This window comes from Coregonus lavaretus (genome assembly GCF_964263955.1).
Source record: "Coregonus lavaretus genome assembly, chromosome: 17".
Lineage (NCBI taxonomy): Eukaryota > Metazoa > Chordata > Actinopteri > Salmoniformes > Salmonidae > Coregonus > Coregonus lavaretus.
The window spans coordinates 28,491,851-28,518,668 of NC_140004.1; the positions used below are offsets into that span (position 1 = coordinate 28,491,851).

Below are 26,818 nucleotides of genomic sequence, written 5' to 3' on the forward strand. Positions count from 1 at the left end.
TGTCTTGGCTGTGTGTTTAGGGTCGTTGTCCTGTTGCAAGGTGAACCGTCGCCCCAGTCTGAGGTCCTGAGTGCTCTGGTGCAGGTTTTCATCAAGGAGATCTCTGTACTTTGCTCCGTTCATCTTTGCCTCGATCCTGAATAGTCTCCCAGTCCCTGCGGCTGAAAAACATCCCCACAGCATGATGCTACCACCACCATGCTTCACCGTAGGGATGGTGCCAGGTTTCCTCCAGACGTGACGCTTGGCATTCAGGCCAAAGAGTTCAATCTTGGTTTCATCAGACCAGAGAATCTTGTTTCTCATGGTCTGAGAGTCTTTAGGTGCCTTTTGGCAAACTCCAAGTGGGCTGTCATGTGCCTTTTACTGAGGAGTGGCTTCCGTCTGGCCACTCTACCATAAAGGCCTGATTGGTAGAGTGCTACAGGGATGTCCTTCTGGAAGTTTCTCCCATCTCCACAGAGGAACTCTAGAGCTCTGTCAGAGTTCCAAACTTCTTCCATTTAAGAATGATGGAGGCCACTGTGTTCTTGGGGACCTTCAATGCTGCAGACATTTTTTGGTACCTTTCCCCAGATCTGTGCCTCTACACAATCCTGTCTCGGAGCTCTACGGACAATTTCTTCGACCTCGTGGCTTGGTTTTTGCTCTGACATGCACTGTCAACTGTGGGACCTTATATAGACAGGTGTGTGCCTTTCCAAATCATGTCCAATCAATTTCATTTACCACAGGTGGACTCCAATCAAGTTGTAGAAACAGCTCGACGATGATCAATGGAAACAGGACGCACAAGTTCAATTTCGAGTCTCATAGCAAAGGGTCCGAATACTTATGTAAATAAGGTATTCCTGTTTATTATTTTTAATAAATTTGCTAACATTTCAAAAAAATTTTTGCTTTGTCATAATGGGGTATTGTGTGTAGATTCCGGAGGATTTCTATTTATTTAATCCATTTTAGAATAAGGCTATAACGTAACAAAATGGGGAAAAGGTCAAGGGGTGTGAATATACTTTCTGAAGGCACTGCAACAACGCAAGCTTATCGAAACATTTTGCTATACTAATTCATTGCAGCTGCGGTGCTGGTTGTAGCGTGAATGGAATTAGGAATAACGCGCATTTAATGGCTTATAAAAGTGTTGAACAAAGTGTTGACTGCTGAATACCAACTTAAACATGAACTTACTCTTAAAAACAGCAGCTCTTTGCTGTATTCGTTGAGTCTCTCTCTAGTCATGATTTTAAAAGTTTTGAACTCTCACAGTATCAACTTTGCTGTGTGTTCAAGGCTTCTTTTTACAGTCTATGGCTCGAGGAAACTGTGCAGATACGGTGATCTGAGCTATCTGATTGGCCAGCGGTAGGCCTATAGGTGCACTTGATTTGCTCTCTGGGCCTGCCGGGTAGGCAGAGTTTTACCTTCAGACACAATAAATGGTTAAAAATGGGAACACTTTGACCTCCCGGCGCTAGGACTGCTGAATCAAGTGCACCTACCACCAACAGTGTGAAAAAAAATAAATAAATAGGAACGCAAGGCTTTGTCGTTGGGTTTTTTAAAGAAATGTTTGGTGATCGACTAGGAATTCCTTGGAGATCGACCAATTGATCGCGATCGACCGGTTGGTGACCACTGCCATAAATAGTATGTGCTCTGTAGATGTTACCCACTCTGTCTGGGGTATCATTGCTTACTGAGCTCCAGTTGTCTTGAATCCTTTGTCTGTCCTCCAGTGGTAGCTTAGCTGAGTCATCACCACTGAACCCAGACACACACACACACACACTCCATGGGCCCACATCTGGCAACAATTGTCCACCACGCCCTGTACTGTTTCACAGTGTGTGGAGTGCATGGGGCCTTTGGCACCACTCTGTTAACACTACACACGTTTCTAAGAGCATTGCGGTGAAAACAAAGGCCTAGGAGTATGTTTTATGATCAACAACTCATGGTGTGATTGTAGGAATGTACAAACCCTTAAGAGTTTCTGTTCCCCTGACCTGGAATACCTCGCTATCAAATGCAGACCCCATTATCCCCAGAGATAATTAACAGCTGTTTGTATCACGGCTGTGTACATCCCCCGACAAGCCAACACCGCGAGGAATTACACGGGACATTTAACAAATTGGAAACAGCATATCCCGAGGCCGTATTTCTTGTAGCCAGGGACATTAACAAAGGACATTTAAGGAAAATTCTCCCGAAATTCGAATGACACATCTTTTGCCTCACTTGCGGGAAATATACATTGGATCATTGTTATTCTCCATTCAGAGAGGGATACAAAGACCTCCTTTGACAAATCAGACCACATCTCCATTCTGCTCCTCCCCGCCTATAGGCAGAAGTTAAAACAGGAAGCACCTTACATTTACATTTTACATTTTAGTCATTTAGCAGACGCTCTTATCCAGAGCGACTTACAGGAGCAATTAGGGTTAAGTGCCTTGCTCAAGGGCACATCGACAGATTTTTAACCTAGTCGGCTCGGGGATTAGAACCAGCGACCTTTCGGTTACTGGCACAACGCTCTTACCCACTAAGCTACCTGCCGCTACCTGCCACCTGTGTTAAGGTCTATTCAACGCTGGTCTGACCAATCGGAATCCATGCTGCAGGACTGTTTTGATCACGTGGACTGGGATATGTTCCGGGCCACCTCTGGGAATAACATCAACGAATATACTGAGTTTCTCTCTGGGTTCATCAGGAAGTGGATAGAGGATGTTGTTCCTACAGTGCTGATTAAAACATACCCAAACCAAAAACTGTGGATAGATGTCAGCATTCGTGCAAAACTGATAGTGCAAACCACCACATTTAACCACTGTAGAGTGTCTGGAAACATGGACGAGTATAAACAGACCACCTATGACCGCTGAAAGAAAATCAAAGAGGCAAAAAGACAATACAGGGACAGAGTCGCAATTCAACGGCTCAGACATGAGACGTATGTCGCAGGGACTTAAGACAATACGGATTATAAAGGGAAAACCAGTCACGTCACGGACACTGATACCTCACTCCCAGACATTCTAAACACCTTTTTTCGCCTGCTTCGAGGAAAGCAACACAGAGCAGCCGACATGTGCCCCCGCTGCTCATGACGACTGCGGGCTCCTGATCTGTGTAGCTGACGTGAGTAGGACCGTCAAGCGTGTTAACCCTCGTAAGGCTGCCGGCCCAGATGGCATCACAAGCTGCGTCCCCAGAGCATGCGCAGACCAGCTAGCTGGAGTGTTTACGGACATTTTCAACGTAGTGCCTTGAAAGGATAGTCAAGGACCGTATTACCGACACCATGCTCGACACCCTTAACCCACTACAATTTGCATACTGCGCCAACAGATCCACAGACGACGTAATCGCCATTGCACTACACACCGCCCTATCCCACCTGGACAAGAGGAAAATCTATGTGAGAATGCTGTTCATAGACTGCAACTCAGCTTTTAACACCATAGTGCCCTCCAAGCTTGTCCTTAAGCTCAGGGCCTTTGGTCTGAACTCCTCTCTATGCAACTGGATCCTAGATTTCCTGACGGGCCAACCCCAGGTGGTGAGGGTCAGCAACAACACCTCCTCCACGCTGATCCTCAACACGGGGGCCCCACAGGGGTGTGTGCTCAGCCCCCTTCTGTACTCCCTGTTCACCCATGACTGGTGGCCATGCACGACTCCAACTCAATCATCAAGTTTACTGATGACAACAGTGGTAGGCCTGATTAACAACAACGATGAGACAGCCTACAGAGAGGAGGTTAGAGCCCTGGTGGAGTGGTGCTAGGAAAATAACCTCTCCCTCAATGTCAACCAAACAATGGAGCTTACCGCAGTGTATAAGGTCAAAATCTTCAAGTTCCTCGATGTAAACATCACTGAGGACCTGAAATGGTCTCACCACACCGACATCATGGTGAAGAAGGCGCAACAGTGCCTCTACAACCTCAGGTGGCTGAAGAAATTCGGCATAGCCCCTAAGACTCTCACGAATTTCTACAGATGCACCATTGAGAGCATTCTGTCGGGCTGCATACAGCACCCGGTGTCAAGAAGGCCAAGAAGATCATCAAGGACCTCAGTCACCAGAGCCACGGACAGTTCACTCGGTTACCGTCCGACAGACAGAGACAGTACAGGTGCATCAAAGCCAAGACCGAGAGACTAAAAAACTGGTCATCAAAAAGAAAGGAGGACCAAGGCACTCTTCATATAATTAATTGAAATGCCTTTATTTGTATGGCATGTTCAATGGAAACAAAGTTTTAAAACTCTGACGCATTTCGGCTGCATGGCCTTCGTCAGGGAGACTAAAAAACTGCTTTTGTTACCAGGCATCAGACTGTTGAACAGCCATCACTAGCCGTCTACCAGGTGATGCACACTCACTCATACAAAACACACACACATGCTATCACACACACACACTCCCTCACACTCATAGCCAACGCTGCTGTCCCATGTTATAGAGACATTGAACCACTGGTCACTTTCCGTTTCACACTGTGTATTTAAATACTGTATCCCCGACATAGCTTATTAAAATATTTATATATTGTACATTGTATTTTAGTTACACTGTTTATACACACCGCATATTTATTTATATATTGGATTCTCGACATACTGTAGCTCACACTTTATTAAATCTACATGAGTTTATCTTGTGTAAATTGCCCCGGTGTACATACACTACCGTTCAAAAGTTTGGGGTCACTTAGAAATGTCCTTTTGTTTTTTGTCCATTAAAATAACATAAAATTGATCAGAAATACAGTGTAGACATTGTTAATGTTGTAAATGGCTATTGGAGCTGGAAACGGCTGATTTTTAATGGAATATCTACATAGGTGTACAGAGGCCCATTATCAGCAACCATCAGTCCTGTGTTCCAATGGCACGTTGTGTTTGCTAATCCAAGTTTATCATTTTAAAAGGCTAATTGATCATTAGAAAACCCTTTTGCAATTATGTTAGCACAGCTGAAAACTGTTGTGCTAATTAAAGAAGCAATAAAACTGGCCTTCTTGAGACTAGTTGAGTATCTGGAGCATCAGCAAAATGGCCAGAAACTATGAGAGTTAGTGTCATTAGTGTCTAGTTTGAGAAACAGACGCCTCACAGGTCCTCAACTGGCAGCTTCATTAAATAGTACCCGCAAAACACCAGTCTCAACGTCAACAGTAAAGAGGCGACTCCGGGATGCTGACCTTCTAGGCAGAGTTGCAAAGAAAAAGCCATATCTCAGACTGCCCATCTTAATCTTTTATTTTTATTGCCCAGTCTGAGATATGGCTTTTTCTTTGCAACTCTGCCTAGAAGGTCAGCATCCCGGAGTCGCCTCTTCACTGTTGACGTTGAGACTGGTGTTTTGCGGGTACTGTTTAATGAAGCTGCCAGTTGAGGACCTGTGAGGCGCCTGTTTCTCAAACTAGACACTCTAATGTATTTGTCCTCTTGCTCAGTTGTGCACCGGGGCCTCCCACTCCTCTTTCTATTCTGGTTAGAGCCAGTTTGCGCTGTTCTGTGAAGGGAGTAGTACACAGCATTGTACGAGATCTTCAGTTTCTTGGCAATTTCTCACATGGAATAGCCTTCATTTCTCAGAACAAGAATAGACTGACGAGTTTCAGAAGAAAGTTATTTGTTTCTGGCCATTTTGAGCCTGTAATCGAACCCACAATTGCTGATGCTCCAGATACTCAACTAGTCTCAAGAAGGCCAGTTTTATTGCTACTTTAATCAGCACAACAGTTTTCAGCTGTGCTAACATAATTGCAAAAGGGTTTTCTAATGATCAATTAGCCTTTTAAAATGATAAACTTGGATTAGCAAACACAACGTGCCATTGGAACACAGGACTGATGGTTGCTGATAATGGGCCTCTGTACGCCTATGTAGATATTCCAAAAAAAAATCAGCCGTTTCCAGCTACAATAGCCATTTACAACATTAACAATGTCTACACTGTATTTCTGATCAATTTGATGTTATTTTACTGGACAGAAAATTGCATTTATTTCGAAAACAAGGACATTTCTAAGTGACCCCAAACCTTTGAACGGTAGTGTATGTATAGTTTGCATTTTGATACAGCTACATTGATTTTTGGGTTGAACATCCAGGATTCGTCCCGCCATTCTTGATTTCTTGTATTTTTTAAAAATTTGACTGCGTTCTTAGGAGCAAGCAACATAAGCATTTTGCTGCACTGCTATAACACCTGCTTTACTGTTTACGCAACCAATAAACTTTCATTTGATTTAATTTAATGAGAGAACATCTCCTTTGATTATTTTAGTGTAATTTCCACAGCCATGCCCTTTTGTTGTATGGCTGATGTCCAGTCTAGAGGTTGGCTAGGCTCTTCATTCAGCCATTGAGACACACATCTCTGGCTATCCTCATCCCAGGGCTGGGTTAAGAGGTCATTTTAGCTTCACTAAGCTCTGTGTGACAGGTTACTGACTTTTACAAGTCCACACTTGAACTACACAAAGGGTTTGTGTCTCTGCTATAGGACACTGTGTTGTTCTTTGACAACTGATCACTATTATGGTCAGATATGGGCTATATTATTTAGCCATCTCTTGTCTGTCGGTTTCTCTCTCTCGCTCTGTCTCTGGGCTGCTATAGGTAATTACTGTAGCAGTCAGTGCTTTATTTTTCTAACGGTGGAAAAGGGGGAGGGACTACAGGGTGAATGAATGTATTTTATTCCTTCACTTTCCCCCTCCGTCCCTCTCTCTACTCCATCCCTCGCTTCCTCCCCTAAATTGATACCTCTTACTACCTCTCTCACTCCGTCCTACCATTTTATTTCCTCCTGTCTACCCCCCTAGCTCTCGCTCTCTCCTTTTCTCTCTCTATCAGAATTCCTCCCTACCTGTCTGAACAGGGAGCAGTAGAGGGCTGCAGGACAGAGGAGAGCGAGAAAGAGGAGAAAGAAAGGGAGAGGAGGAGAGTAGGAGGAACAAAGACATAGTGAGGGAGAACAGGAAAGAGGTGTGTGTATTGAGAAAAATGTGGACTGACAGAGAGGTAGAGAGGAGTAGAGGGGTGCATAAGAGAAGCGTTGTGAGGAGGTTGCTCTGTTTTTGTCCTTTGGAAAACCTTTTCCCTGTTGGTGTCGTGTTGGCTTGGTATGGATGCTATCATGCTGCAGGAGAAACTAGTGGAACGCTTGCTGTGCCCTCGAGTCAGAACCGCCAGGCAGAAGGTAAAGAACTGGAACATGACAGGCGAGAGAGGATAGGGAGTGAGAGGGGGAGACAGAGGAGAGGAGAGAGAAAGTGGAGGAGAGGAAAGAAAAGAAAAGGGAGAGGGGGTCAATGTCAAAGAGAAATTGACAGTTAACACACACACGCACAGGTCAGCAAACTCTCATAGAAACACCATATTTCTCTCTAACATGTCATATTAGTATGGAATATAGAACATACTGTTTTCTTAAGTCATGTCCTGATGAGTTCATGACAGATTTATGGGTAGTTTGGTTGTTCTGACTGTGGCATATTTGTTCCCACACACACCCTAGAAGTAAGTCAGATGTTTGTATGATTACTCATTGAAATAGATTTCCCAATTATGTGTGTGTGTGTGACTTCAGCACTAGCTCTCTTCCATGTCTATGTATGCTGTGACTGTGTGTATGCGTGTGCGTGTGTGTGGGTTTGTAAGCCTTGCCCCAGGAGCTGTCGGGAATGCATATGACAGGTTATGACAACTTATAATAGACCCTGACTGAGTATTTCTTTGGCGTGTGTTTGTGTTGGTTAGGGGTTTTAAAAGGGCCATTCAGGTCTGGTCAATACAGCCTTTGTCACCCTCTGTTGGCTGCCAGACTCTGGCCTTGGTAGACTGGCAAGGCTGATAGTGTGTTTGTGTGTGTGTGGGTGGGGTATGGGGTCTTCAGTACTGTAGGGTCTGAGTAAGGAGAAGCTTTGGATGATGTGTGAATGGTGTCAGAAGGGGATGAGGAGAGCTGCCAGATAGACAGCCATTGTGTAGTGGAAAAGTCATAGATCAGTCATACTTTTCTCTCTCTTTCTCTCACTGTGTTTGTGTGTGTTTTTTATGTATGCGTGTGTGTCTGTTTGTGTGTTTGTGTATGAATGTGCATTTGTGTGTGTGTGTGTGTGTGTGTGTGTGTGTGTGTGTGTGTGTGTGTGTGTGGAAAAAGCGCAGCGCCAGGTCTTAGAGACTAAATGGAATTTCATGAATGCATTTCCCCGTTTCCCCCCTCCTATTGTCAAGGGATTTGTCCATACTGTAATTATAGCAGAGTGGGTTGAATTGAGTTTGAACTTCAGCTGTATTTTAATTTAAATGACAATTTTTTCTAATTTATTTAGCTCTTAGGAATGTTGCTTTGAATCGATATCTGACTGAGGATATCATATGTTCGTTTACCTATTGTGTGAGTGTGACTGAGTCTCTCTCTCTCTATCTCACCCTCTCTCTGTCTCTTTCTTGCTCTGTCTCTCTCCCCCTCACTCTTTCTCTCTGTCTCTCTGTCTCGCTCTCTGTCTCTCTTTCTGTCTCGCTCTCTCTCAGGAGAAGCAGTATGTGGGTTTTGCCACTCTCCCTAACCAGGTGCACAGGAAGTCAGTGAAAAAGGGATTTGACTTCACTCTCATGGTCGCCGGTCAGTGAAAGTATTTTTTGTAGCATTTACTGTAGTAAAAGTAAAACAACCCAGTGATATTAAGTATTTCATGTGTGTTCATGAATGTTGACTCTGTGTTAGTGTTGATGGCCATGTGTGTGTCTGTGTGTGTCGGTGACTGTTTAGAAACATGTTATACTGAACAAAAATATAAAGTGTTGGTCCCATGTTTGATGAGCCAGAATTAAAGATCCCAGAAATGTTTCCATACGCACGAAAATCTTTTCTCTCACATTTTGAGCACACATTTGTTTACATCCCTGTTAGTGAGCGTTTCTCCTTTGCCAAGATAATCCATCCACCTGACAGGTGTGGCATATCAAGAAGCTGATTAAACAGCATGATCATTACACAGGTGCACGTTATGCTGGGGACAAAAGGCCACTCTAAAATGTGCAGTTTTGTCAAACAACACAATGCCACAGATGTCTCAAGGTTTGAGGGAGCGTACAATTGGCATGCTGACTGCAGGAATGTCGACCAGAGCTGTTGCCAGATCATTCAATGTTAATTTCTCTTCCATAAGCCGCCTCCAACGTTGTTTTCGAGAATTTGGCAGTACGTCCAACCGGCCTCACAACCGCAGACCACGTGTAACCACGCCAGCCCAGGACCTCCACATCCGGCTTCTTCACCTGCGGGATCGTCTGAGACCAGCCACCTGGACAGCTGATGAAACTGTGGGTAGCACAACCGAAGAATTTCTGCACAAACTGTCAGAAAGCGTCTCAGGGAAGCTCATCCGCATGCTTGTTGTCCTCACCAAGGTCTTGACCTGACTGCGGTTCGATGTTGTGATCGACTTCAGTGGGCAAATGCTCACCTTCGATGGCCACTGGCATGCTGGAGAAGTGTGCTCTTCACGGATGAATCCCAGTTAGAACTGTACCGGGCAGATGGCAGATGTTGTAAACAGAGTGCCCCCGTGGTGGCAGTGGGGTTATGGTATGGGCAGGCATAAGCTACGGACACAATTGCATTTTATTGATGGCAATTTGAATGCACAGAGATACCATGACAAGATGCTGAGGCCCATTCATCTGCCGCCCTCAACTCATGTTTCAGCATGATAATGCACGGCCCCATGTCGCAAGGACTTCAGTGCGGCTTTTTACATTATTGATCATAGTCTGTTGCTGGAAAAACTTATGTGTTATGGCTTTACACCCCCATGCTATATTGTGGATAAAGAGTTACCTGTCTAACAGAACACAGAGGGTGTTTTTTAATGGAAGCCTCTCCAACAAAATCCAGGTAGAATCAGGAATTCCCCAGGGCAGCTGTCTAGGCCCTTTTTACTTTTTTAAATCTTTACTAATGACATGCCACTGGCTTTGAGTAAAGCCAGTGTGTCTATGTATGCAGATGACTCAACACTATACACATCAGCTACCACAGCGACTGAAATGACAGCAACACTTAACAAAGAGCTGTAGTTAGTTTCAGAATGGGTGGCAAGGAATAAGTTAGTCCTAAATATTTAAAAAAAAACTAAAAGCATTGTATTTGGGACAAATCATTCACTAAACCCTAAACCTCAACTAAATCTTGTAATGAATAATGTGAAAATTGAGCATGTTGAGGAGACTAAACTGCTTGGAGTAACCCTGGATTGTAAACTGTCATGGTCAAAACATATTGATACAACAGTAGCTAGGATGGGGAGAAGTCTGTCCATAATAAAGCGCTGTTCTGCATTCTTAACAGCACTATCAACAAGGCAGGTCCTACAGTTTTGTCGCACCTGGACTACTGTTCAGTCGTGTGGTCAGGTGCCACAAAGAGGGACTTAGGAAAATTCCAATTGACTCAGAACAGGGCAGCACGGCTGGCCCTTGGATGTACACAGAGAGCTAACATTAATAATATGCATGTCAATCTCTCCTGGCTCAAAGTGGAGGAGAGATTGACTTCATCACTACTTGTATTTGTGAGAGGTATTGACATGTTGAATGCACCGAGCTGTCTGTTTGAACTACTGGCACACAGCTCGGACACCCATGTATACCCCACAAGACATGCCACCAGAGGTCTCTTCACTGCCTTGGCAGCAGCTAATGGGGATCCATAATAAATACAAATACAAATCTGTACACAATTCCTGAAAGCTGAAAATGTCCCAGTTCATCCATGGCCTGCATACTCACCAGATATGTCACCCATTGAGCATGTTTGGGGTGCTCTGGATCGATGGGTACGACAGCGTGTTCCAGTTCCCGCCAATATCCAGCAACTTTGCACAGCCATTGAAGAAAAGTGGGACAACATGTCATAGGCCACAATCAACAACAGCCTGATCAAATCTGTCACGTTGTAAACTGATAGAAGACAGGTGCAGGAATGCGTAATAGTTTTTTTTTATTACTCTACCCAACATAAGGTACGTCATGGAAAACGACGGGGACGAAGCCCAAAACAAACACTTATATATATAACACAGGGATGTAACCCAACCAAATGAGCGAGGTGTAAACCTCTAAATAATACATGGGACGAGACCCGTAATAACAAGTGCACAATACTCGGTGAGTAAACTGTAATAACATGGGACAATAATCGACAAGGACAATGGGGAACAGAGGGCACATATAAAGTGCCTTGGCATTTTTCCTATTTTGTTGCCTTACAACCTGGAATTTGAATTTCTTTTGGGGGGTTTGTATCATTTGATTTACACAACATGATGCAAAATATTTATTCTTGTGAAACAAACAAGAAATAAGACAAAGAAACATGCATAACTATTCACCCCCCAAAGTCAATACTTTGTAGAGCCACCTTTTGCAGCAATTACAGCTGCAAGTCTCTTGGTGTATGTCTCTATAAGCTTGGCACATCTAGCCACTGGGATTTTTGCCCATTCTTCAAGGCAAAACTGCTCCAGCTCCTTCAAGTTGGAGGGGTTCCGCTGGTGTACAGCAATCTTTAAGTCATACCACAGATTCTCAATTGGATTGAGGTCTGGGCTTTGACTAGGCCATTCCAAGACATTTAAATGTTTCCCCCTAAACCACTCAAGTGTTCCTTTAGCAGTATGCTTAGGGTCATTGTCCTGCTGGAAGGTGAACCTCCGTCCCAGTCTCAAATCTCTGGAAGACTGAAACAGGTTTCCCTCAAGAATTTCCCTGTATTTAGCACCATCCATCATTCCTTCAATTCTGACCAGTTTCCCAGTCCCTGCCGATTAAAAACATCCCCACAGCATGATGCTGCCACCACCTTGCTTTACTGTGGGGATGGTGTTCCCTGGGTGATGAGAGGTGTTGGGTTTGCACAAGACATAGCGTTTTCCTTGATGGCCAAAAAGCTCAATTTTAGTCTCATCTGACCAGAGTACCTTCTTCCATGTTTGGGGAGTCTCCCAAATGCCTTTTGGCGAACACCAAACGTGTTTGCTTATTGTTTTCTTTAAGCAATGGCTTTTTTCTGGCCACTCTTCCGTAAAGCCCAGGTCTGTGGAGTGTACGGCTTAAAGTGGTCCTATGGACAGATACTCCAATCTCCGCTTTCGAGCTTTGCAGCTCCTTCAGGGTTAACTTTGGTCTCTTTGTTGCCTCTCTGATTAATGCCCTCCTTGCCTGGTCTGTGAGTTTTGGTGGGCGGCCCTCTCTTGGCAGGTTTGTTGTGGTGCCATATTCTTTCCATTTTTTTTATAATGGATTTTATGGTGCTTCGTGGGATGTTCAAAGTTTCGGATATTTTTTTATAACCCAACCCTGATCTGTACTTCTCGTGAAATTCATAGATTATGGCCTAATACATTTATTTCAGTTGACTGATTTCCTTATATGAACTATAACTCTACTAAATTTTTGTTCAGTGTATGTAATATGTATATCATGTTACAGGGGAGTCTGGTATGGGTAAATCTACTCTGGTCAACAGCCTGTTCCTCACAGACCTGTACAAGGACAGGAAACTACTCAACGCTGAGGGTGAGTAACACAAACACACATTAAAATGTAAACTAGAGCCATTTAAAATGCCATCTCATCAAAGGTTATCTTCCCTTTCTCCATCAATCCCTCCCTCTCTCCCTCCCTCTCTCAGAGCGTATCAACCAGACAGTGGAGATCATTAAGCATACAGTGGACATTGAGGAGAAAGGAGTGAAGCTCAAACTGACCATTGTAGACACACCAGGGTTTGGAGACGCTGTCAACAACAGTGAATGGTGAGCTAAATCTCTCTGAGGCTTCTTTATGGGTTAGAACAGTGTTTCCCAACTCCTCAAGTACCCCAAACAGTAAACATTTATATTGTAGCCCCAGACAAACTCACCTGATACAACTCATTGAGGATTTGTTGAATCAGGTGTGCTTGTCCGGGGCTACAACAAAGAAATGTGTGCTGTTGGGGGATCTCTAGGACTCTAGGAGTTGTGAAACACTGGGTTAGAAGATTGACTTAAAATTGGAATGATAGCGGCAATTAATCTTGTACGTCGATCCTGTAAACCTTGTGAAAAGCATGAGCTGGCGCACACCCAAAAATGTTAGTAGAGGTGCTGACTAACGGCGAGTAAACTGTAGGCTATAAAAATAAATAAAGAGAGTCACACTCTATAAACCACCAACGTTTCAGCATCGCAGTGCCTTCTTCAGGGTGATAAATTACTGGGAGCTTATATATAGTGTGCAACTCTATTTTTATAGTTCCTGTATGCCTTGACTGATTGTGGCGTGTGTGTGTGTTTGTGTGTGTGTGTGTGTGTGTGTGTGTGTGTGTGTGTGTGTGTGTGTGTGTGTGTGTGTGTAGCTGGAAGCCGATCACAGACTACATCGACCAGCAGTTTGAGCAGTACTTCAGAGATGAGAGTGGACTGAACAGGAAGAATATCCAGGACAACAGAGTCCACTGCTGCCTCTACTTCATACCTCCGTTCGGACACGGGTAACACAAACACACACACACAAACACAGGAATGTGGTAGTGTAATGACAGGTATAGCCATAATGATTAGATAGTAATAACACATCCTGAGTTTGATGACCGGAGGATACTATGTAAACAGCACCAATACAACTCAACCAGCAAACACTGTTATTACTGTCCACCTCAGTCAGAATGCACTTATCCCCCATTAAAACTCTCACACACATACATGTATGCACGCACATACACTGACCAGGCGGGGTGTCTCCTCTCCCTTGCAGACTGCGTCCAGTAGATGTTGAGTTTATGAAGGCTCTCCATGAGAAGGTGAATGTGGTTCCTCTCATTGCCAAGGCTGACTGTCTCACTCCCAATGAGATCAATAAAGTCAAAGACAGGGTGAGTTCAACACAGCAGACAGACTAAAACTGCTGAAGCAGATGTCACATTATGATTGTAAGATTGGATGCAGGAACCTTAGGAAGTTGCTCACCCAGCACAATGTGCGGTGTGTGTGTTTGTGCGTGTGTGTGTTTGCGTGTGCGTGTAGGTCCGTGAGGAGATTGAGAGGTTTGGCATTAAGGTGTACCAGTTCCCAGAGTGTGACTCTGATGAGGACGAGGAGTTCAAACAACTGGACAAAGAACTGAAGGTGAGACACACAACTGGAGACCGAACATTAAGAATAGATTTAAACTCAACCATACCTTCTAACATGTCAATCTATCATGCCAAATCCTAACCTGTGTGTGTGTGTGTGTGTGTGTGTGTGTGTGTGTGTGTGTGTGTGTGTGTGTGTGTGTGTGTGTGTGTGTGTGTGTGTGTGTGTGTGTGTGTGTGTGTGTGTGTGTGTGTGTGTGTGTGTGTGTAGGAGTGCTGTCCGTTTGCAGTGATTGGTAGTAACACAGTGGTTGAGGCCAGGGGCCAGAAAGTGAGAGGGAGGCTCTACCCATGGGGCATTGTGGAAGGTTTGTGACAACAATGGAGGACACAGAACAATATTACTCAGGGCTTTGACTTTTTAAGTTGCATGGTGAAACATGCTTTTCCTCACATATAAACATTTTTGAAGGAAAAATGACTGAAACTCAAACTATGAAAAACAACCTGTATCTACCCGTATATCTCAACCAATGCATTATGATTAGGCTCAGTTTTCTTGCTCAGAAAACCCCCTATTCCTAATCGGATACAGTGCATCACTGCTGATGGATACAACAGAGAGGAATGTTTTATCTAAGCAAATCATGTCAGTGTAAAATGACCCAGTCTGTCTGTGTTTCAGTGGAGAACCAGTCTCACTGTGACTTTGTGAAGCTGAGGAACATGTTGATTCGCTCCCACATGCACGACCTCAAAGACGTGACCTGTGACGTGCACTATGAAAACTACAGAGCCCAGTGTATACAGGACATGACCAGGTATGTGCATGTGTGTGCATGCGTTTGTGTGTATACCGTAGAGCAGGGTTTCCCAAACTCGGTCCCGGGGTCCCCCCTGGGTGCACAAACCAGAACGTGCATCCAGGGGGGGCCCCAGGACCGAGTTTGGGAAACCCTGCTGTAGAGGTCAGAGAGAGTGCAAGACAGAAAGTATGAGGTGCTTGGTTTATAGCTGATTTTTATCTGAAGTTTTGTTTATTAACATTGCCCTTGTGTGAGTCTGTATTCATGTTCCTTATGTGTTTTCCCCTCAGTAAACTGACACAGGACAACCGCATGGAAAGCCCGATCCCCACCCTGCCCCTATCCACTCCAGACATGGAGACAGATAGACTCATCAAGATGAAAGATGAAGAGGTAAACTGATACATCATTATGGGTAACATCACCCATACAGGATGGTCTCCAGTTTATAGAGAGATGCTAGAAAAGACAAAAATGGCATTACCACTCGTACTCTCTCACTTTCTCTGTCTCTCTGTGTCTTTCTCGCACACTCTCTCTCTCTCTCCCCCCCCCCCCCCCCTTCTTTCTCTCTCTCTCTGCAGTTGGCGAGGATGCAGGAGATGCTGAATAAGATGCAGCAGCAGATCCATGAGGGGAAGGACCAGTGAGCCCCTCCCCAGCAGCCTCAGGCTTCAGCCCCATCTGCTGACCACTGAACTACAACCACAACTTCAGACATGTTACTTACATACCAACATGTTACCTAATATAATCAGGGGTGATAGTATATTTAATTTCTTAAAGGTATGGGGACCTCCTATGTGTATTTTTTTATGGGCCTAATCATAGAATTACATATAGAATCCCTTTTAATTTAATAGGATCTCTGTGGACCTCATAGTAAAGATCACTTTTAACTTTGAAAATGTATTAGCCTACCTTATAATGTATCATAAACACAACCAGTCATAATGTTTTCATCTGATTGTCAAACAATTACTCCAAAAGGCTACTTTAGGCTTCCTGCGAACGTTATTCTACTCTAAAAGAATTCCCGCATCCGTGCACTGTGCACCTGCCATTTCATAAATGCTAAGAGACATCAGTTACAAAACACCAAAAAGTGCAATGAATGACATTCTGTGATGGTCATTCATTAGGCCTACACAAGTCTTGTAACCTGAATTGATGCGTCCACTGCTGTCCACATGCGTCTCGGTCTCGGCCACTTATCTCTGCCTTGGCAAATTTTCAGTGTTATTGTCAAACCACACTGCATTTTGGAGCGTAGTCCAATTTTTTTCTGTTCACTCATTTTTCATGCGTCTAACATGCGGTAATGATAAATAATAGTGTACAAGCCTACAGTTTTCTTAGAATCAGTATGTTTTAATTATTGCGATAGGCTCATGTTTTACCGGTACAGTGTACCCCCACTATTTATTTTGTCGGTACTCCATACAGGACCGACTTACTTTCAACCCTGGATATAATCAGCGTTGTGTTGAGGGGAAAACAGTAGCTGTATATTCATTGGACATTTGTTTTTTGGTGCTTGCATATTTGGTCTGTCCTGCAAGGAGAATTGTGGTATTTTTTACTGTATCTTGTGTCCATTTAAACCCCATTAATATTATTGACGGTCCTAATAACATATGACGTAATATAAACATGTAATTTAAATGACCTGTTAAATGTAGCTAATTTATAAATATGGTGAATACTTTTGGGATATTCTGTCAGGTTATGAAGACGAATTACAAGATGTTTTGTAAAACAGCGATAATACTGTTGCTAAAGTTTGAATCCTTGTTGATGTTTGCGCATGTGAGTGTGTGTGTCTGCGTGTCTGTGAGTCTGTGTGTGCATGTTTGTGTGTCTGTGAGTGTGTGTGTCTGTGTGTCTGCTTGTTTGTGTGTCTGTGAGTGTGTGTCTGTCTGTGTGTCTCCATATGTATCACCCTCTATTACGAGAACCTTGTTCTGCTTTGAAACTGTGAGAATCCGTTTTCCCTTTCTTAGTGGCATTTCTTGTATGTTTGTTCTAGCTGCAGACTAATGAACAATAGGCTACCTAAGAATCAGAACATATATGTAATGTATTACCTTTTTACTGCTGGTCTCTACATGGCACTTCTTCAGAAGTTGGGAAGACCTTTCTCTCGTTTTATTTTTTTAATAATCATGTTTTGGCGCTTGTGAATCACATTGAAAATGTCTCCAGCGCCAGTTGCTTACCTTACAGTGAATTGAGCCCCTCTGATATACAGTACATAGCTAATGAAAGGGTAGGCACAGAACAGTAAGTGGTGCATGTGCAAGCATGCCGAAGTTACTCATATCTGCTTACAGCTCGATTTCCTCTCTCTTATATGATGCAATGTGTTTGTTCTGAAATGCATTATGACCTATGCCTCAGTACCAACCACTATGGGATGGTAAAAATAGGCCAACTTTTAAGAGCAGCTACTGTATATGCTTCTGTCCAATATGGCATATCCATATATTTGTGTGTGTGTGTGTGTGTGTGTGTGTGTGTGTGTGTGTGTGTGTGTGTGTGTGTGTGTGTGTGTGTGTGTGTGTGTGTGTGTGTGAAGTGTATGCTGCCTTCTGGCTGTGTCATACAGGATGGTGATTGTGGCTTTTTATAGTGCTAGTGCTCAGAGGACGTGGTGGAACTACTGACCAGGTTATGATGACCAATAAACAGTCTTGATTCTTATCAGTGTTTCTCCATTATTTCTTCAGCTGAAAAAAAAAAAAACCACTACATGGTTTCTAGTACGATCTTTCTGTCACTAATATTAATGCAAGGATGGTCTTGGCTGGTTCTCAAATGACTCCCTATCCCTTATAATATATTGTGCTACTTTTGACCAGAGCCCTAGGGCAGTAAGGGCACTGTATAGGGAATAGGGTTACCATTTGAGACACAGCCCCTGAGTCATCCTGTAGGCCCCTTGCAGGCAGGCCTGTGTGGGGGAAGTCTGGCTACTGTAGCTGAATAAAGTGCTGAGTCACAACTTATCTCCTTGGACCTCACTTCCCCTCTGGCCCACAGAGTCAGATCCATCACTAACCCAACTGACTGTTTGGAGCTGAATGATGAGAGCCTTGCTGCAGCCATAGTATAGTTACTGTAGACGGTGAACCTACAAGCCGTTGTAGGGACAGTTTACCCTGGGTTGTACCCAGAGAAGTAGGAAGCTTAGCTGCTAAGCAAGTGCACCGTGGTCTGTCACATACAGTATGGTAAAATACTACTGATGTGTGGATAGTTTGCAGAGATGTATCAATAGGGGCCAGTAGTGTTAGTATTAACTGAATCCATACACCCCCCTGAAGCTTAAATAAGGCTTCACTGATAGGAACCTCTATGGGCAGCGTTAAGGAGTAAAATGCTGCTGACATTAAATACATATGTTCTTCCTGTGTCCAATCAGTGGTGTGTGTGTTGACCATACGTGAGTGTCAGGGTGCTTTATCAGTACAGGCCAGCTTTGACTTTTATACACTCTCATGCCTCTGAGTGACGAGTAGCCAACCACTCCTGCTATGAACACACGGAACAGCTACGACCACACACTCCTGCTACGAACACGCAACAGCTACGAACACAAGCAACAGCTACGACCACACACTCCTGCTACGAACACACGCAACAGCTACAACCACACACTCCTGCTACGAACACACGCAACAGGGAAGGTAAGGCATTACACCTTTCATTATGACCATAAATTAACTGTTTTATTAGGCTTTCTCCGTGTATGATATCACAAGCATGATAAATATGTGTTTGCGACCAATCAAATTTGATTTGATTGGAAAATGGTCTCAGATGTCAGAAAAACCTGTCAAAGATACATTTACATTTACATTTTCGTCATTTAGCAGACGCTCTTATCCAGAGCGACTTACAAATTGGTGCATTCACCTTATGATAGCCAGTGGGACAACCACTTTACAATTATTTATTTTTTTGGGGGGGTGGTGGGGTGGGGTAAGGGGGGTAGAAGGATTACTTTATCCTATCCCAGGTATTCCTTAAAGAGGTGGGGTTTCAAGTGTCTCCGGAAGGTGGTGAGTGACTCTGTGCATTTGTCTTCCAGTGGTAGTTATAAAACATTTCTGACAACATTTCTCCTCTTTAGAGAACAACTACTGTGGTGTATAACTGAATTGTTATTAAGATCAAAGGTTAGATGTAATTTTCTAATCCTCATATACACTACATGACCAAAAGTATGTGGACACCTGCTCATCGAACATCTCATTCCAAAATGATCGGCATTAATATGGAGTTGGTCCCCCATTTGCTGCTATAACAGCCTCCACTCTTCTGGGAAGGCTTTCCACTAGATGTTGGAACATTGCTGCGGGGACTTGCTTCCATTCAACAACAAGAGCATTAGTGAGGTCGGGCATTGATGTTGGGCGATTAGGCCTGGCTCGCAGTCGGCGTTCCAATTCATCCCAAAGGTGTTCGATGGGGTTGAGGTCAGGCCTCTGTGCAGGCCAGTCAAGTTCTTCCCCACCGATCTCGACAAATCATTTCTGTATGGACCTCGCTTTGTGCACAGGGGCATTGTCATGCTGAAACAGGAATGGGCCTTCCCCAAAATATTGCCACAAAGTTGGAAGCACAGAATCGTCTAGAATGTCATTGTATGCTGTAGCGTTTATATTTGCCTTCACCGGAACTAAGGGGCCTAGCCCGAACCATGAAAAACAGCCCCAGGCCATTATTCCTCCTCCACCAAACTTTACAGTTGGCACTATGCATTCGGGCAGGTAGCGTTCTCCTGGCACCTGCCAAACCCAGATTCGTCCGTCGGACTGCCAGATGGTGAAGCGTGATTCATCACTCCAGAGAGCGCGTTTCCATTGCTCCAGAGTCCAATGGCGGCGAGCTTTACACCACTCCAGCATTGCACATGGTGATCTTAGGCTTGTGTGCGGCTGCTAGGCCATGGAAACCCATTTCATGAAGCTCCTGGCGAACTGTTCTTGTGCTGACGTTGCTTCCAGAGACAGTTTGGAACTCGGTAGTAAGTGTTACAACCGAGTACAGACGATTTTTACGCGCTATGCGCTTCAGCACTCGGCTGTCCCATTCTGTTAGCTTGTGTGGCCTACCACTTCGCGGCTGAGCTGTTGTTGCTCCTAGAAGTTTACACTTCATAATAACAGTATTTACAGTTGACAGGGGCAGCTCTAGCAGGGCAGAAATTTGACTAACTGACTTGTCGGAAAGGTGGCATCCTATAACGGTGCCATGTTGAATGTCACTGAGCTCTTCAGTAAGCCAATTCTACTGCCAATGTTTGTCTATGGAGATTGCATGGCTGAAATAGCTGATTCCACTAATTTGAAGGGGATTCCACATACTTTCGTATATATAATGTACATTACACAGTAGTATCTCATTCCTCTGTGGATGGTTAGATGTTATTTATGTTTCCCTATAACACACAGTATATTTGCACGGTAGAATCCAATAGCTATAGTTCATTCTTACATGTTCTATATGTTTGAGCTGCTTTTGAAAGCAAAAGTTGAATTGAAAACATTATCGGCATTGTTGAATTCGATTTTCATAATGGCAAGCTAGGACTGATGGTTTGGTTAGCTATACTAGCAAGCCTGTTTATTTCGTTACCACAGCAACTACTGTATCTATCTAGCTAGTAAACTTGCTTGCTAGCTACTTCAGTGGATGTTGAACACATTTCTATCAGCAAATGAACACATTTACAGCTGCAAATGTGTTAAATTATAGCCATGGTATAAAAGGGATAATCAACTCGGGGCTCTATGCATTCTCTGGAAAATAATGCAATTCCGTGGAAGGTCAGTTCCACTCAGTTAGCGCGTCATGGAACACACCTTCCACATCTTTCATTATTTTCCATAGCCCCTTGTTGATTATTCCTTACTTATGATATTAGGTTAACACTCTAACTCCGATTCTAACTGCTATGGAGAGAGGCAAGGTGATCTGCCTGACCCTGTAACACTGTCCCAAGTTGTGAATACTCAATGTCCCTATCTTCTCTACATTTTCTCACTTATTTTATTTAACAAGGGGAATATTAGTGTCACTATCTTTCAAGCATTCTAGCCTCCCAAACTAGCCTCTCTAGCACCAACTCTCCGCAAATATGTATCCCTTTAGCTAAGGGAGTGTTCACACTTGCACATTCTAAAGTTGGCTAGCACCAACCTTAGCCCATGGCTAGCTGGCCCTGCTCAGGGGCAGGGTTAGCACCGACTTTTCGGCTTCGCCCTAGAAACATGGCGCCAAAATAGCCAGTGTGAAAGGGGGGTCAAGAACAATGCCTAGAATGCTCACTTTCCGATCACAAAAGCGGAACTTTAACTTCATTTACATATGCTCGTGATGCCTGTAATGCGTTCTGCACGTTATTTTGATAAGTAAATTCATACTATTTAATCCTTCTATCCGAGAACAAAACCCAAAATACTTTCATCCGGGCAAATACATTGGTTGCTATGCCAAACAAAAATGGTTGCTATGCAGGCTAAAATCTTCTCACTTAGCCAACTGAAGCTACGAACTCTACCGCTGGAACGGCACCAAACGCTACATTTTGCTCTTTTTCATAGCTTTTCTATTGACATTTAATTGCATATATCCATAATAATAATATTGTTGCATGATTTCGCCTGGATCAGAAAAGTTGATGTCTCGTTCTTTGACAGCATTCTCTGTACAGCAGCGAGATCGAATTTCAAAAGTGAAACATTGTTTCTTGATGTCGGACAGGCAGACAGCAAGGTTTATACAAACCATCACTATTGGAAATGCTAGGCCAGAATCAAGAGGAAAAATGTGTTAATAAATGTCTTATCGTTTATAACATTGGGCGCATGTCAGAGATAGAATGTTAGTCCAAATTGTCCGTTAGCCCAGGGCTTTGGAGGTGGAAAAAGTACCCAATCGTCATACTTAAGTATATTTAAAACCAAATACTTTTAGACTTTTACTCAAGTAGTATTTTACTGGGTGACTTTCACTTTTACTTGAGTCATTTTCTATTAAGGTATCTTTACTTTTACTCAAGTATCAAAAGTAAATGTAATGGCAAAAAAATACTTAAGTATCAAAAGTAAAAGTAAAAGTATAAAAAAGTATAAAACAATTTTCGCGTTTTTTATATTTACGGATAGCCCGGGCCACACTCCAACACTCAAGACATAATTTACAAACGAAGCATTTGTGTTTAGTGAGTCCGCCAGATCAGAGGCAGTAGAGTTGACCAGGGATGTTCTCTTGATAAGTGTGTGAATTGGACCATTTTCCTGTCCTGTTAAGCATTCAAAATGTAAGGAGTACTTTTGGGTGTCAGGGAAAATGTACACTGTATGGAATACAAAGTACATTATTTTCTTAAGGAATGTAATGAGGTAAAAGTAAAAGTAGTCAAAAATATAAATAGTAAAGTAAAGTACAGATACCTCAAAAAACGACTTATGTGGTACAATAAAGTATTTTTACTTAGGTACTTTATACCACTGGAATCCTTAGCCCAGGGCTAACGATTAGCCCAGGTTAACAAACGCTTGTGTGAACACTGGCTAATCTAGCCAGGTGCATTTTGGACCTCATAACTTCAGGAAAAAAAGGCACTTATTTTTTTTTCTGGGGGGGTGCCTTTTTCCAACTTGTTAGGTGCATAATCCTAACAGGGTGGACATTTGAAGGCCAAATTAACCATAGCTCTGTGAGTGAGCAAGATTGAGCTAGCATAATGGTGAACACTTGAACAGGATTTTAACTTCTCTATAAGGATGGACATTTATGAGTGGGACATACAGACTAAAAACATGAAACATGGAAAAATAGATAAAACTGAGTGTTTATATTTATGTACCATTGTTTTCCCACCAAAGAAACAATGACACTTCCTGAATATGGTGTCATTTTAGAAAGGGGCTGTTTTCTTAAATGGAGAATTACAACAAACTAACAGGGTGGAAAGTGATATCAGGGACACACAGAAAATCTTGAATAAAATAATAATAAATACAATAATCATGAAAAAAAAACGTTATTAATCAGAGAGAATTGAACTAGGACTATAAAATAATGAAGAAAGCTTGTAAATATGTTATTATTTTAAGGCTTATATTTCTTGTGGAAGTTGATGAATAACACTCAGGGACATGGCAAAAACGCCTACATCCACTGAAAAAAAAGTGATCAAGATCCATATTTTTGTGTTTTTAAGGTAAAGGACACCTGACCTTATATTTAAAGCATTTTGTAATCCACATTTAACACTAAATAAGAAGTTATATTTCCTGTAGACAGAAAAGGCACCGGAGTGTTGGAATGACCCAGCCCAGGGCCAGTCTAGCCTGGTGCTAAGAACAATGCAGTGTGAAAAGGCCTTTTGAGTTGCTATCTCCCTTGCTATTCTCTTTTAATGACTAATTTCTCACACTAAAATTATATCTGCATCCCTCACATGGCAGAGACATCCACAGACATGAGTTGGTATTGTTTCCCCTCCACCCTTCCAGTATGTCATGTGGCCACCTCTCTGTCTCTTTCTCTCTCTCTCTCTCTCTCTCTCTCCATCCTCCCTCCCTCCCTCTCCAGAGTTGGCAGTGATGATGAGGGGGTTCCTGCCATGTGTGACCCCACTCCTGGGTCTGCTCCTCCTCTTGCTGACCCCAGGGAGGGGTCAAGGGTCATCAGGCTGTCCCCTGTCCTGCTCCTGTCATGGTGGTCAGGTAGACTGCAGCAGCCGCACCCTCACCACCTCCTCCTTACCCTCCCACTTCCCTCCTGCCAGCATCGAGCTCCGTCTCCACGACAACCAGCTGACCACGCTCCCCAATGGCCTGCTGGACTCCCTTTCCTCCCTCCGCTCTGTCTCTCTCCATGGCAACCCCTGGGCATGTGATTGCGGCGTGCTCTACCTGCGTTCCTGGCTGCTCAGACAACCTGCCGACTACGCCGGACACAGCAACGTCACCTGCAGTTCCCCTCCCGGCCTGCGGGGAAGGCTGGTGGTCTACCTGGCTGAGGAGGAGGTGCTGGAGTCCTGTCACTACTGGTACTGTGACCTGGCACTGGCCTCCCAGGTCTGTCTGCTTGTGTTTGTGGCGGTGCAGGTGGGGCTGCTGGCTGCCATGGTTGTGTTCCTGAGGAGGTTTGAAAGGCTGTCCCGTGAGGCTCAGAGGACCACAGAGGAGAGCTTCGCTGGGGGGGTAGGGGCTTATGAGTATTAGTGAGTATGAGCCCCTGCAGCATCTGAAGAGGGGAGGGAGGGGCCAGGTAGGCGAGGAGGGAGAAGAGGGAGAGGAGACAGTGAAAGGCAGAGTAGAGAGAGACACTTGAAGGGGTCAAGCTGGTGAGCCCTTTCAGGTCTGTGGTAACAAAAGAATGAGGATGGGAAGAAAGGGACTTGTTAGATTCACTGGAGACTGGAGATTCCAGAGAGACTCACAGGACAAGAAACATGGGCAAATCTAAGTGGTTCTGCAAAATTTTCGGAGGCTTCTTACAATGTGTTTCGTTGCTTGCATCACTCAATAAAGCTGTTAGAATAATACATCATGCTTTGAATAAATTGCAGATAGAGATAAGATTTAATTTACAATAATGCTTTATTGTGTTATAAAAAAATGTATGGGTGTATTTTTTAAGGTTTGGGATGTACAGTTGAAGTCGGAAGTTTACATACACCTTAGCCAAATACATTTAAACTCAGTTTTTCACAATTCCTGACATTTAATCCTAGTACAAATTCCCTGTCTTAGGTCAGTTAGGATCACCACTTTATTTTAAGAATGTGAAATGTCAGAATAATAGCAGAGAGAATTATTTATTTCAGCTTTCATTTCTTTCATCACATTCCCAGTGGGTCAGAAGTTTACATACACTCAATTAGTATTTGGTAGCATTACCTTTAAATTGTTTAACTTGGGTCAAACATTTTGGGTAGCCTTCCACAAGCTTCCCACAATTAGTTGGGTGAATTTTGGCCCATTCCTCCTAACAGAGCTGGTGTAACTGAGTCAGGTTTGTAGGCCTCCTTGCTCGCACACGCTTTTTCAGTTCTGCCCACACATTTTCTATAGGATTGAGGTCAGGGCTTTGTGATGGCCACTCCAATACCTTGACTTTGTTGTCCTTAAGCAATTTTGCCACAACCTTGGAAGTATGCTTGGGGTCATTGTCCATTTGGAAGACCCATTTGCGACCAAGCTTTAACTTCCTGACTGATGTCTTGAGATGTTGCTTCAATATATCCACATAATTTTCCTTCCTCATGATGCCATCTATTTTGTGAAGTGCACCAGTCCCTCCTGCAGCAAAGCACCCCCACAGCATGATGCTGCCAACCCCGTGCTTCACGGTTGGGATGGTGTTCTTCGGCTTGCAAGCCTACCCCTTTTTCCTCCAAACATAACGATGGTCATTATGGCGAAACAGTTCTATTTTTGATTCATCAGAACAGAGGACATTTCTCCAAAAAGTACGATCTTTGTCCCCATGTGCAGTTGCAAACCGTAGTCTGGCTTTTTTATGTCGGTTTTGGAGCAGTGGCTTCTTCCTTGCTGAGCGGCCTTTCAGGTTATGTCGATATAGGACTCGTTTTATGGTGAATATAGATACTTTTGTACCTGTTTCCTCCGGCATCTTCACAAGGTCCTTTGCTGTTGTTCTGGGATTGATTTGCACTTTTCGCACCAAAGTACGTTCATCTCTAGGAGACAGAACGCGTCTCCTTCCTGAGCGGTATGACGGCTGCATGGTCCCATGGTGTTTATACTTGTGTACTATTGTTTGTACAGATGAACGTGGTACCTTCAGGCGTTTGGAAATTGCTCCCAAGGATGAACCAGACTTGTGGAGGTCTACAATTTTGTTTTCTGAGGTCTTGGCTGATTTCTTTTGATTTTCCCATGATGTCAAGCAAGGAGGCACTGAGTTTGAAGGTAGGCCTTGAAATACATCCACAGGTACACCTCCAATTGACTAAAATGATGTCAATTAGCCTATCAGAAGCTTCTAAAGCCATGACATCATTTTCTGGAATTTTCCAAGCTGTTTAAAGGCACAGTCAACTTAGTGTATGTAAACTTCTGATCCACTGGAATTGTGATACAGTGAATTATAAGTGAAATAATCTGTCTGTAAACAATTGTTGGAAAAATGACTTGTGTCATGCACAAAGTAAATGTCCTAATCAACTTGCCAAAACTATAGTTTGCTAAAAAGAAATTTGTGGAGTGGTTGAAAAACGAGTTTTAATGACTCCAACCTAAGTGTATGTAAACTTCCGACTTCAACGGTATATCATTAAAATGTGATTAGGAATCAGCACAATGTCTTTGTAATACATGTTTGTATGTAATACATTTTTGATACAGCACGTTGTTGGCTATTTTCTATATTTTCTTAAGAGGTTCTCATAAAATAATAATAATAAATAATATATGCCATTTAGCAGACGCTTTTATCCAAAGCGATTTACAGTCATGCTGTCACGGTCGTCATAAGAAGCGGACCAAGGCGCAGCGTGATAAGCGTACATTCTTTTAATGAGTACACACGAACAAAACAATAAACGATACGTGAAGTCCTAGGGTTAAACACAAACCTTACGGATCAAGATCCCACAATAAACTAGTGCCAAAAGGCTGCCTAAGTATGGTTCCCAATCAGAGACAACGAGAATCAGCTGCCTCTGATTGGGAACCACCCTGGCCAACATAGAAAACAACGATCTAGAACAGAAACCTAGAAAACTAAACATAGACACTAACACCCTGGCTCAACATTAAAGAGTGCCCAGAGCCAGGGCGTGACACATGCATGCATACATTTGTAGGTA

At 43.4% G+C, this 26,818-nt stretch overlaps 2 protein-coding genes across 2 annotated transcripts; both read left to right on the forward strand.

Annotated features, from left to right (window-relative positions):
• Positions 1-7,025: 7,025 nt before the first annotated feature.
• LOC311145116 (septin-5-like) lies at positions 7,026-17,663 on the forward strand. Its single transcript, XM_084181307.1, has 11 exons — positions 7,026-7,231; positions 8,569-8,659; positions 12,529-12,615; positions 12,731-12,854; positions 13,439-13,573; positions 13,837-13,954; positions 14,106-14,207; positions 14,427-14,523; positions 14,841-14,976; positions 15,252-15,354; positions 15,546-17,663. The coding sequence occupies exons 1-11, from the start codon at positions 7,157-7,159 to the stop codon at positions 15,609-15,611; spliced, it is 1,134 nt and encodes a 377-aa protein (XP_084037433.1). The 5' UTR covers positions 7,026-7,156; the 3' UTR covers positions 15,612-17,663.
• Positions 17,664-18,481: 818 nt separating this feature from the next.
• On the forward strand, positions 18,482-25,209 carry LOC311144932 (platelet glycoprotein Ib beta chain-like). Its single transcript, XM_084181116.1, has 2 exons — positions 18,482-18,650; positions 23,572-25,209. Exon 2 carries the CDS (start codon positions 23,583-23,585, stop codon positions 24,204-24,206), a length of 624 nt encoding a protein of 207 aa, XP_084037242.1. The 5' UTR covers positions 18,482-18,650; positions 23,572-23,582; the 3' UTR covers positions 24,207-25,209.
• Positions 25,210-26,818: the final 1,609 nt, after the last annotated feature.